Source organism: Rhinolophus hipposideros (genome assembly GCF_964194185.1).
Source record: "Rhinolophus hipposideros genome assembly, chromosome: 11".
Taxonomy (NCBI): Eukaryota; Metazoa; Chordata; class Mammalia; order Chiroptera; family Rhinolophidae; genus Rhinolophus; species Rhinolophus hipposideros.
The window spans coordinates 35,067,378-35,080,017 of NC_138057.1; the positions used below are offsets into that span (position 1 = coordinate 35,067,378).

The window sequence follows — 12,640 nt, forward strand, 5'->3', positions numbered from 1 at the left end:
TTACCTTATGATGATTTTCTTACATTCTAGTTTCTCATATTTCTCCATATGGCTTACCATAATTTATTTGATCCTGATAACTATTTTAGCAAAACTAACTTGAAATGTATTCATTATATTCAATGAGACAGATTCTTAACTTGTAAGGATTGTTGCAGAAAGTCAAATCAGAATAAAATAATCCATTTTTCACCTAAGGATTTTTTTCCTTCAATTAGACAGCATCTCCAGCCTAAGGGAGGTCATAGGCATACATAGTACAGCGAACTCTTGTATGAATTGAGGTCAAGGTTTTGTTTTTATTATTTCACAGTGCTCATATTTATGAGGGATTTTTACAGCACTTCAGAGCAATCAGGGATTCACTTTTTCGTGGTCACATCTTTTATTCTCTGAATGATAAATCAATTTTTTCTGACACTATTAAAAATATGACTTGGAAATATTTTCCTCTTGTTATGATGTGCAATTTTCACATCCAGGCCAAGCTGAGCAGCCACTGGCATGGGTGGAGACCTGATAAAGAAGTTTCCACAGGATCACTGAGTGGCAAATCCTCGAGCGCTCAGTGTCCTCTGCATTAGCCACTCCTGAGCAGTTTAACTGACTGTCTGAAAATTCTTGGTTTTACGGCCAGCTATGTGATTTTGGAAAATTGGTTTACTTCACTGTACCTCATTTTTCATGCCTGCCAAAATGGAGATAGAATTGTTGGTCTCACAAAGTTTGCCACAAGAAATAACCAAAGGGAAATCTTCCCATGAGCACTCGGTACTATACAAATCCTTCATAATGATAAAGATATTAATAATGATCCTGCTGCCTCAAATTTTATAGTTACCTTTAAACATTTTGTTCTGTTTCACTTTATATATATTTTCACTTTCTATTTTGAAATAATGTAAAACTTATAGAAAAGGTACAAAAATAATAACAAAGAATTGTATGCCCTTAGCCAGATTCACCAATACTTGACATTTTGCTATGTTAGCTTTATCATTCTCCCCATATATACATTTTTTTTTCCTGAACCATTCGAGAGTAGGGTGCAAATATCGTGCCCATGGACCCCAAAATACTGCAGGGTATATTTCCTAAAAACAAGAATATTCTCTCTCATCTCCACATTGATGCAATTATAATTTAAACTACTGTAATTCCATATCGCAATTTCTTTATTGTAATTCCCCTGCCCCATCCCAAAATCCCCTCCAGTATAAGACACAGGATTTAGTTGTCATGTATAGTTGGTTATGTTTAAATCACTGTTTTAAGATGATGCTTATTTTTCTCCGATTTTGAAAATAATATATGCTCAAGGTGAAAAATTTAGAAAGTAAAATAACACAGTTACCTTTGTTGGTTTTACTAAAAGGGCTGCAATCTCTGAGGTGACCACATTAACAATAGTAGTTATGTCATCTTTGAAACGGTCAGAAAAACGAGTCCTCCGAAAATTGTCCCGTTTGTCCACGGTGTGTACATACTGGGCCATACTTTTCACCTACAGAGGGGATGGGGGAAATGTCAACATGGAAATTGGTGACCTGCTTGTACACTGTAGAAAAGGGGAAAAGACTAGAAAAGCTCATTAACAATAGACTTTCTAATACTTTATCTGTGCTGATGGTTGCCCAAGCAGGCTCAGGACTAAAAAAAATGCTCCTGACACACAAGTGGTTACCATGGTGGCAGGAGGTGGGAAGGGTGTCCTCTTCTTGACCCCAAGTCAGGGGCTTCTTTCTTGCTGCTGACAAAGCCAGGGAGCTTAATTCTTTAGCTACCGTGTCATAAGACTCCCCCTTCTCTCAACTGCTTACGTCCGGGAAGGCAGACCCAGGCTGGGCTCCCAGACTCACTTAGCCCTCAATCTATCAGAGCACACAACACATCACAGAAAAAGAACAGCTTATGATACTGTTTTGGATGTGAACTGAAGTCATTTCTGTCCCTGAAACTACAGTCAGGAGAAATGAGGATAAATGATCCTCCTATCTTGTTGTCAAGTTGAAACAGGAGCACAGTTTTTCCAGAAACAATTCTATAGTATGCGAGCTGGAAACTTAACCACTATTTGGAACATTGCCTCTGGGAGAAATTATGCTTTGAATTCTATAAGACTAACTTGTTTTACATTTATATTTACATTTATATATATATTTAAATATATTGATGTATTTAATATATTTATGATACATGTATTAAAATAAAAAGCTATGTGTCAATTGTTGATTGTGTTATGACTGGTATACCACCAGCTCAATGTGTAGGCAAAATTTTCAGTCACGATCATGCTTATTTTTTGGATTTCTTCCTCAGGCCAGGAAATGCATGGGTACAAACTACTCCCTTTGATACAGTCTGAGGTTACGTCTTGTCCTGGTTGGAAGTTGCTTGGAACTATTAGGTCTGATAGGAAAGACTGGGAGTTCTTATAGTTGGGTGCCTACCCTCCGAAGTCATTTTCAGGGAAGTGTCCAGGCTAGTCAGAGACTTGCCGCGAAAAGAAATGGCTCTGGAAGTTAAACTGCCCACATTTGCCTGAAAGTGACCCCCTGGGTCAGAGCTTGAAGAAGAGGGGACAAAGACAGTTGTATGGGAAAAAATGACCTCTACTTCCAAGAGCTATATGGAAGAAGTTTTCTGCACTAACAACAGATTTCTATTTCTAAGAATGAATGACTGGAAATTTTCATCAGCACTGACACAAATAGATGAGCGAGAGAGAGAGAGAGAGAGAGAGAGAGAGAGAGAGAGAGAGAGAGAGAGAGAGAGAGATTAAGAAAAGAAAAACAGATAGATAGGGTTTATGTGTTTCATGTTTTAAGATAAAGCTATAAGCTATGGTCAGCTTGGGGAAGAGCTAAGAACATAAAATCCGAAAGAACATAAAGGCCGGTATAAGAACCATAGTTTCTCTTCACGTACAGCATCCTTCTTGGTTCAGGACATGCAGATGTGTCTGTAGCCCACAGAGTCTCATACACTTGGTAAGAGGACCTGAATGAGGGGTGGGAACTGGACCCCATTTTTGCCTGACAAAAATGTCTCTCATGCTAACAAAGGACCTAGGAAGACAAAGCCTCTTTGTTTGGGGCTACCCTAATCCTGATTCTCTGCTGGCTAACCTACCCCCGCACCAGGCTTTTAGAACTCACTGTTGTATTCAGCTCCTGCCTGCTAGGTTTGGCCATCCTACAACACATAAATAATTCTCACAATACTGTACTTGCAACTAATGGCCTCTTTCCAGACTGTGAGCAACTTGCCAGCTACTGATCCAATGTCCTTTGGATCTCCAGAGAGGGGCACCAAGTAAAAATATTAGAGGATGGTTGGCCCATTATTTGTAGGGTGGGGAAGGCAGGCAAGTATTTTCCCCCATATTGGCCTCTGTGACCCATTCAAAGCAGGGGCACCTCTAAAGAACCCCTTGGTACAGAACTTCATGTCGTGAGTAAATGAGGTCATCCATTTACCTCTGGATCCCCACAGTCTGGCTCAGCCATTTCTAGAAGCACAGGGGTGTACTCATTAGCAAGTATGAAATTCACCCAAGAACTGTGTTCAACACCTGTAATGCTAAAGTGGTGGTTCATTACTGCTTTGGCATTAACACAACTGAAACGTATTAAACTGCCCAGGGTGTTGGCGAAGCCTGAGGAGGCTGTCTTTCTTCTCAAGCTTCTTAGTGAGGAAGAAAAAGAAAGAAAGAAACTGTTTTGGTTTTGAAACAACTTCCTGGGCATCTGTAGAGCAAATGCACACACAATGCATGGAGGACAGGGTGCCCTGTCTGAGCCTGAGATCAATTTCCTTGCACAGTTCTGGCTGAGGCTGATAGTTTCCATTTGCCTCCACTTCAGCCCTTAGGTAGGTCCATTTCTTGCCCTTTTCCATCTGTCTCTGAACCTTGGAAGCTGATCTCCATGGACTACATCTCTCAGGCCTCCTTGTCCTTGGGTTTCCGGTTGGAGCTGGCCATGGAGGTTTCAGCAGGGGATCAGAGGGGAGGAGAAGGGCGAGGTCCTGGTTCTTATCCACTTCCTGCCCTCATTTTTGTCACAGGTTAGAGATGGAGGAAAACAGAATTCTACCAGGGCTTTGGAGGCCATGACAAAAATGTGTGCTTTACCTCCAGCAGTCTAAAAATCACTGAAGGGTTTTAAAGAGGACAGTGACATTATCTGTTTAATATTGGGAGCCCTCTGCAGAATGGATAGGCTAGGGAAAATACGAATGCAGGCAGGAGAAGGAGGAAGTTATTATGACAGGCACCTGAGAGATGATGGTGGCCGGACCAGGTGGCGGGTGGTGAAGATGGTGAAAAGTGACAGGTTGGAGGTAGATTTTCAAGGCAGAATCAACGCAATTTGGTGGAAGATGGGTGGAGGAGTGAAGGAGAATTAGATTTTAAGGAATGATCCCAGATTTTCAGAGGGAGCAACTCAATGGATAAAATGTCCGTTCCTAACATGGGCCATTTCACTGCCTTTCTGCAATGGGCTTTTCATGTCCTATTGAGCCGAGAGGTAAATGTACAAGAATCTCACCAGAAGCTCGAAGAAGAACCAGGAATACTTGAAGACAGTCTCTCTCACCATGCCAGTGCTGACCACCATCTGCAGGGCAAGCTCCTCGTGAAAATGCTAGACAACAGACACAGAAAACATTATGCTCCTGTAATGACCGTCTGTGAGGACAAATGCTTTATATACCAACACCTCTTTTCTTTTTTGGCCACTTGTAATCACTTATTAGTTACTGACGCCTGGGTCCTACATGTGCTAGACCACAGGTGGATGGCAAAGTCAGTGCTGAAATAACCGGAGACTGGAGGACATTTCAGGTAGGTAGGAGGACGTCGGTGGTGGTATCATACAGGAGGGCTGGGTTTGAAGGAACGGGCTCAGCATGGGCGTGAGTCTGCATTTTGGGGCCGCAGTCAGAACCGGGACTGTCTGTGCATTTCCTCTCAGATCCTGTGACCATGTGCAAGCCATGCCTCTCTCTGCCCTCAGTTTTCTCATCCTTAAAATCTGTTGGTGAGAAAGCTAAAACTATTTGAACACCCTAATACGACATCCTAGGGTACTGACTGATGTGGCAGATAAGTTCTAAATTCAACACCTAAAACAAAAAATGATGATCGCGAAGATTGCCCTGACCAACCCTTAAGTTATCCATAATGTACAGTATGCATACAACCCAATTTATTAATTCTATGTACATTAAAATTTGAGAGTTACTCAGCTAAGCTAAAAGGAGACAAATGGAAAATCTACGTGCAGATGTCTGGGTATGCTAACTATTGACTTCTCCACTGGGTACTGGTGATGAAAGGAGAAAGCTGAAGCTTATCATTCTGCCAGGTGAGTGAAACCTTTATAATCTTAATGCATGTTAACACATTTATTTGCTGTTGGGAGTCTTAAATGGAGCTCTGCCAGCTGGGAGAGGCAAGAAGCTGAGTGTTAACTTAGCAGGTGTTCTAAGCGTGCACATGATGTAACCTGGCTACACACAGGTCTTTTCCCTGTAGGAAAGACATGCTCCACCAGCTTCAAAGATAACCTCTGGAAAATAGGTCAGTTTGACTGCCAGAGTCTTATGGCAAGAAGAGATTAGAGAAGGATAAACTGCTTCTTAAAGTAATTTATGCTGCTTACTGGGCAACATTATTACAAGAACACATTGCTCCCGAGGTTACAGAAAATAGCCAACGAGCTCTGTGTGTAGGAAAACACACTGGTGAAGCATCCCTCTGAAATGAAATGATTCTCTTCTGGTCTTTGAAATGACCAGAAACCAAGTTAGCACAAAGCCATTGCAAAGCCAAATATGACTATGCCCAGAAGAAGTCAGGCTCTGTCTGAAGGCAGTCAGGCTGTAGGCAAATCATGGTTTTAAAAAGGAAAAGGGTACCTGTAATCAGTCACTGCAAAGCTCACAGCAGCTAAGTTGTAGAGTAAGTGAGAATTATTTTGAGCACCTAGCTGTACCTTCTTTCCCCTCTTTCACAGTTAACTGCTGGTTCCTCTCCCCAGATTTTCAGTGCCTAAGTTCCTGCAGTCTGCAGCCCTGGAAGGGCCTCCCCAAGCTTGATCTTTCCCTCACCCAGTCCAAAGTCAGCTATGCTGGGGTTCCTTCCTTCCTTGCCTGTTTAATATACATGTCCCTATGGAATCAGCTGTTGCAAATGCCTTCCATTTGAATAGAAATCTTGAAAGACACTCAAGACCTTAACGTAAGTAGCTGCTATAAAGTTGAGACTCTTGGGTTCCTGGCAGAGGAGAAAACTTGGAACAGACAGTTTCCCCCCTACCCCCACCCCTTAGACCACACAGGCCACGACTATGATTGGACAATTTTGTTAATATAAAGAGTTCTAATGAGCAGTCTGACCGTTAGTAAAGTCTCTGAACTCATAAGTAAGGCTGATTAGAATCATGAAGATGCTTTTCATGTTCCTTTGATATAGAAAGTATTGTAATAAATGATACCTAATTATTTGTCTCCAGCTCACCTTCTACCAAAAAAGAAACTAATACGGTCATTCTCCAAGTGTGGTCCCCGGTCCAGCATCAGCTGGGGGCTTGTTGGAAATGCAAACTCTTGGGCCCCACCTCAAATCGGCTGAATCAGAAACTCTGGGGGTCGGGTCCACCAATCAGTTTTAACAAGCCACCCAGGTATTTCTGATGCACGGCAATTTGGAGAACCACTGAGTTAAGAGGTAATTACATGGTCAAAAAAATGGGGGATGAGAGACAGGGCCCGCAAAGTGTGTGTGTGCGTGTGCGTGTGCATGCGTGTGGCGGGAACCAGATGCAGGCCGGTTACCCTCATGCTGCCCTGCGCAGTACCTTTTTGCTGGCGGGCCTTGGGGCTCCGGTCGCACACGGAGCATCATTATTGCCAGAGCAATAGTAAGACATCCGGTTGCGATCAGCCACCTGAAATACACAAACCATGACTCAACAGTCCACGGACAGTGGTTAACGGGAAAGACGAGACGGCAGCCTGGAAACCACCACCTCAGAACTCATTTTGAATAGGCTTCCTACTTTTTTTTCTGCTTACAAAGGTAAAACAATTGTCATGAATAAATATAAAACAAGACAAAGAAGGTCAAATTACACCTAACGCTATTTGCTCCTGAGATAAGCACTCAACCGTTTGGTGTGTAGTAACCTCTCGTTGAAACCTAGGTTCAGTACCAGGGGATACTTAAGGGTCCCTTCAGCATTCAGTCTGTGACTTTATTGGGAAAGCTGAGAAAAAGCATGTGGGAACAGAGCCCCTCTGTGGGGTAGTACGGTACTGTACCTAGCCTCCAAGACTTGGCATTTAAGAAATTGTCAAAAACCACTTTGGCCTAAATATTCTCCCCTCACTACAAAACCGTTAGAAAATTCTTAACCCAGTCTATATAGAAATTTAATATTTTTACTTTAATTAAAGAAACCAGTACGATCAAGGCTGTTGATGATGACTGCAGACAACTTGTCCCTTGGACGATTAATTAGCCAAGTATATTGCTTAAAGGGATCTTAAATATGAGGTTGAACCATGGTGTGTTGGCAAGTGTTTAACAACCAGTTCTCTGGGGAGGGGCTCACTTATAGCATTGGCCAATTTCTGTGCTGTAACTGTTTCCATCGTGGCTGATTTTAAGGTAACGTGACATCACTGAACATAATGTCGAGAAGAGATACGCAGTAGCAAACCGTTATATAGTATTGCCACCAGACAGATACAATAGGCAAAAATAACCTCAAGAACATAGATAATAGTAAAATGTCATAGAATAATTAGGAAGGGATAAGTTTGAGTACCACCTTTTTAAAGTGGAATAATTTTAGATGTACGGATAAGTGCAAAGGTGGTACAGAAAGTTCCAGTACACCCTTTGCCCAGCTTCCCTTAATGTTAATATTTTACACAACTATGATACGTTTGTTGAGACTCAGAAATGAACACTGGCACATTACTGTCAACTAAACTACAGACTTTAAGCAGATTTCAGCAGCTTTTCCACTAATGTCCCGTTTCTGTTCCAAGATACAATTCAGGATACCCCATTGCATTTAGGTTACCTTTGTTTGTACTTAACTTAATTGCTAGTTCATATAATTTATTTTTTAGATGTCTGTGTTTAACAACTGGTTCAAAAAATTCTGCTAATTGAACAATCAGCTCTTAGGAACTGGTATGAGTCATCTCCAGTGCCTCCCTGGGTTTATTTTGTGAGTCAAAAAGGGCAGAATATGAACAATTTCTTATGGTGCAAACTATACATCATCAGCATCTCTGGGGGTGGGGGGGCGGGCGTGGATCCAGTGCTTTTCAAAGATGCATAGACGATAATGTTAAGTTCAGCCAGGGTTCAGAACCTCAGCGGAGATGAGGACGAGGCTCAGGGCAAGAGCTGGCTTGCCCATGACCACATGGCTGGCTGGTGTCAGAGCCGACCCACCCCTGGTGTCCAGATTCCCTTTCTTACAACAGACTGTCTCAAGTGGGTGGATTTTGTATGGGAAACTGTCAAAACCCAGAGAGTCTGATTTATCTTCATCAGGGGAAATGGTATTACTCTAAAAGCTTAGCCACTTTGAGGCCACAGATAACTAGAAAGAAATTTCAGACTAAGAATTCATGGTAGCTTTGTGAAAACAAAACAAAACATTGAATTATAGACTTTAAAAGTGGTGAATTTTCTGGTATGTGAATTACATCACGATCTCTAAAATTTCAAATGACATTCTACAAAATACCTGACCAGTACTCCTCAAAATTGTCAAGGTCATCAAAAACAAGGGAAGTCTAAGAAACTAGCACAACCAAGAGGAGCCTAAGGAGACATGACTACAAAATATAATATGGTATTCTGGAACAGAAAAAGGACATTAAGGGAAAACAGAGAAAATATGAATAAATATGAACTTAAGTTAATAATAATAATATACCAATATTGGTTTATTAACTGTGACAAATGTACTATTATAATGGAAAATATCAATAACAGGGAAACTGGGTATGTGGTATGAAAAACTTTCTGTACTATATTCACAATAATTCTATAACTCTAAAACTGTTATAAAATAAAAATGTTTATCTAGAAAAACCAAAGAATCCATGGCAGAAAAAAAAACATAGGGAGAGTCACCAATCCTTTCAGGATCTTAGTTTTTATTTGTTTATAAAATTTGGCTTTCCTCTTTGGGATTATTATATGGGATAATCAATCTATGGATGTTAATGAGTTTAAAAGACAGACATGAAAGAATAAAATAAAAAATGCCTTTTTAGGCATCAAAGAAAGTTAAAGATGATTTTTTTCCTTGGAAATAAAATTCATGATATTTAGTGACTCCCTGTGGCTAAACCATCTATGCCCTATAAACATCCTACCACAGCTAACTAACTCTGCACAGATCCTCAAAATGCCAGTCTTGTCTCTGCATCTTTCAGAATGGCCTCAATCACTTCTAAAGAAAAGAACATTCAAAACCCTAAAGCGAAGTACATTTGACCAACACAGTGAGCAGCAGTAGTGTTTGATGTTGTGTTGTTTCTCTAAGCGTTAGTTAAAAATTAAAAAGCCCACGTCACTTTCCAGGGTTTGACATTATCCTTACCTTTGAAGACATGATATTCTTAACTTCCTCGTCGGCTGCAGAGTGTGTCCCCACGAGGTCTGGGTTACTGCTGCTCATCACCCGGGCCTGCAGCAGCTTCGAACTCACAGCGGCAGCAGATGTGCGTCCATATGTGTGGTAGCGAGGGTCAGGGAGGGCAGTGGGGCCACCTGCACCCCGCCAGGTACAGACATGTCAACAGAAAGGAGGTCAGAGTCACTTCTGGGCTTGAGAAGGAACCGAAGAGGGATAGGATAGATCGTGGAATGCAAACGTACTAGACTGGGTCTTGGAATAGTCCTTGGAATTAGGGTTTTCTTATCAAATGCCTAGGGGAGCCCAGCGAGGCAATGTTTTGGAGAGAAGTCGATAGGGTGTAAGGCAGTAGGGAGTGGTGAGGACTGTGCCAAACTGGAAACACATGCCTCCTCCAAAGGCAGGGGCTGCTACTCAGCTCCAGCCTCTTATTGCCATGGGAAGTAGCCTCCAGGGTTGCCAGAGCTTCTGATTTCTCAAGACAAGCTGGATATGTGGATACATTTTACTAATATGTAAATAATGACAACTTTACAAGTGATACAGTAAGCTTTTCTGAGATTTAAGAATCCAAGGAATCATCTGAAACTTATGAGGATAAGTACATACTATATATTGATGTTTTTCACCTTTAAGTATTTATGTGTCTTCAAAAGGGATTATGTGTGTCTATGGCATATTACCAGTGTTTTTAAAAACTCAATAAAAGTTGCAGGTTTACTTGAATTGAGGCTACATGGACTAATAAAAATGCCAAGTTTCTTCATTAGGGCCTGAAACTTTGTGAACTAGGATACCTTTTATATCATGCTGACCAGAAGTTCTGTTTGATTATTACCTATGTAAATAACGAAGAGTGGAGAAATGAATTATTATTATTTCAAAAGTTTAGTTTGAGGGAAATGAGAGAAGGGATTTATTTTTTCATAATGAAAAATTTAGGAACCACTGCTTATCACTACTATAGAATATATATATATTATTTTTCTTATTATTATCCTAGAATTCTAGGCATCTGTTGCCATTTCTCCATGTTTTGAAAAAGAGATCCTATTAAGAAGCCCAAATTGTTGATTACAAAATAGTCATGGTGACATAAAATATAGGGAATATAGTCAGTAATATGGTAATAACTATGTATAAAGCCAGGTGGTCACTAGACTGGTCAGGGGGATCACTTAAATCATATAGATGTCTAACCACTATGCTGTACACCGGCCTGAAATTAATATAAAATAATATTAAATGTCAACTGTAATTAAAAAATTTAAAACGGGAGGGAAAAGGTGAAGGGGAATAAGAGGTTCAAATTTCCAAGTATAAAACAAATAAGTCATTGGGATCTAATGTACAGCATGGGGAATACAGTCAATAATATTGTGACAGCGTGGTACGGTGTCAGATGGTTGCTGGACTTACGATGACTGCTTCTTTAGGTATATAAAAGTTGAATAACTATGGTGTACACCTGAAACTAATATGTTAGCTATATTTTAATGACAATTGTTTAGAAAAGAGATCCTAACGGAATCAGAAAATCCCAACTGGGTAAAGACCAGTGAGGGATTATCAAACAGGCAGGAAAAACAAGAGCTTAGAGTATAAAAAGGAGGAGAGAGGCAGGAAGAAAGCAAGAGAGAAACATGTAGACATAAACTTTTCATTTTAACATTCCCGTTAGTTTTGTGTCATTCTGAAAAATAAAATGTAACTTTCAGGCTTTTTATTTTAACCGGAATTCCGCGGCCGTGAGGCGGGGTGCAGATGCCCTGCCCAGCAGCCTTCCGCCCTGGAGGCCACGCTACCTGACTTGGGCAGCTCTCTCTGCAGCTCGGGCAGCCGGAAGACGTAGTGCACATAGGAGGCCAGCAGGCAGTTCCTCCCGTGCTGGTCCTTGCCCAGGTCTTTGCTGTTGTGCAGACTGTTGGCGATGGCCACCACGGACTCGAAGGCAAACTGTGAGAAGTTGGCTGAGGAACCAAGATAAAAACAGGCAGCTTCACAGTCAGTCCTTAATAACCCGACGTGGAATGTTCTCGGGGGCAGTGACAAGGTGTCCTGACCGCTGACCAAAGGAACTAGGCTGGTCAAGATGACAGCCTGGGGTGGGACGAGGGTTTTAGGCAGCTCCAGCGTGCCGGCTCTGCTGTCTGCCAATGACTTCACATGTCCTCCCTCATCTTCCTCCTCTTGCCAGAACTGCGGTTTTTCATGACAAAGATGCGAGGCTATTCAGACATCCTCTCCTCTCTAAACCATGTTGTGAACAGGTGCTACCATGTTTCCCCGAAAATAAGACCTCGTCAGACAATCAGTTCTAATGCGTCTTTTGTAGCAAAAATTAATGTAAGGCCCAGTATTATATTATACATTATATTATATCATATCGTATCATGTCATGTCATGTCATGTCATATCATATCATATCATAGACCTGGTCTTATATTACAGTAAAATGAGACCAGGTCTTATATTATTTTTTGCTCCAAAAGACGCATAAGAGCTGATTGTCCGGCTGGGTCTTATTTTTGGGGAAACACGGTACTTAGTGAGGTCTAAGTACCTCACTTAGTCGTCACCATTACCTGATATCATCACCATCACCTGAGAGCCTGTTAGAGACGCACAATGTCAGGCCCCTCCCCAGAGCCCCTGAGTCAGAATCCGCATTTTGAGATGCCCAGGTGATTCTCATGCACACTATGGTTTGAGATGCACTGTTGCAGAACACAGACTCTGTACTGGTGTACAGGTTGATCTAAAAACGTATGTGTATTATGTCCGTCTCTACAGTGGACCTTTACAAAGGATTGATTTATCACATACACTCTTGTTCTGCAGCTTCAGCACTCCACAGTTTGGCTCTACCCTATTTATCCAACCGTGGACCCTTTTCTGCTCAAGTTCAACTTTCTTTAACATGAGGCTCTGATCGTATTGTCTCCATCAAATGTCTGCTGTTT

General features: G+C 41.4%; 1 protein-coding gene across 1 annotated transcript in view; it reads right to left on the reverse strand.

The window, feature by feature from the left end:
* DOCK8 (dedicator of cytokinesis 8) overlaps positions 1-12,640 on the reverse strand; it is a 190,065-nt gene that overhangs the window by 50,379 nt on the left and 127,046 nt on the right. Inside the window, exons 21-25 of the mRNA XM_081065762.1 lie at positions 11,483-11,647; positions 9,642-9,811; positions 6,867-6,956; positions 4,554-4,649; positions 1,355-1,504 (exon numbers count right to left, since the gene is read on the reverse strand). Coding sequence (XP_080921888.1) covers positions 1,355-1,504; positions 4,554-4,649; positions 6,867-6,956; positions 9,642-9,811; positions 11,483-11,647 — 671 coding nt within the window. The remainder of the gene's footprint in view (positions 1-1,354; positions 1,505-4,553; positions 4,650-6,866; positions 6,957-9,641; positions 9,812-11,482; positions 11,648-12,640) is intronic.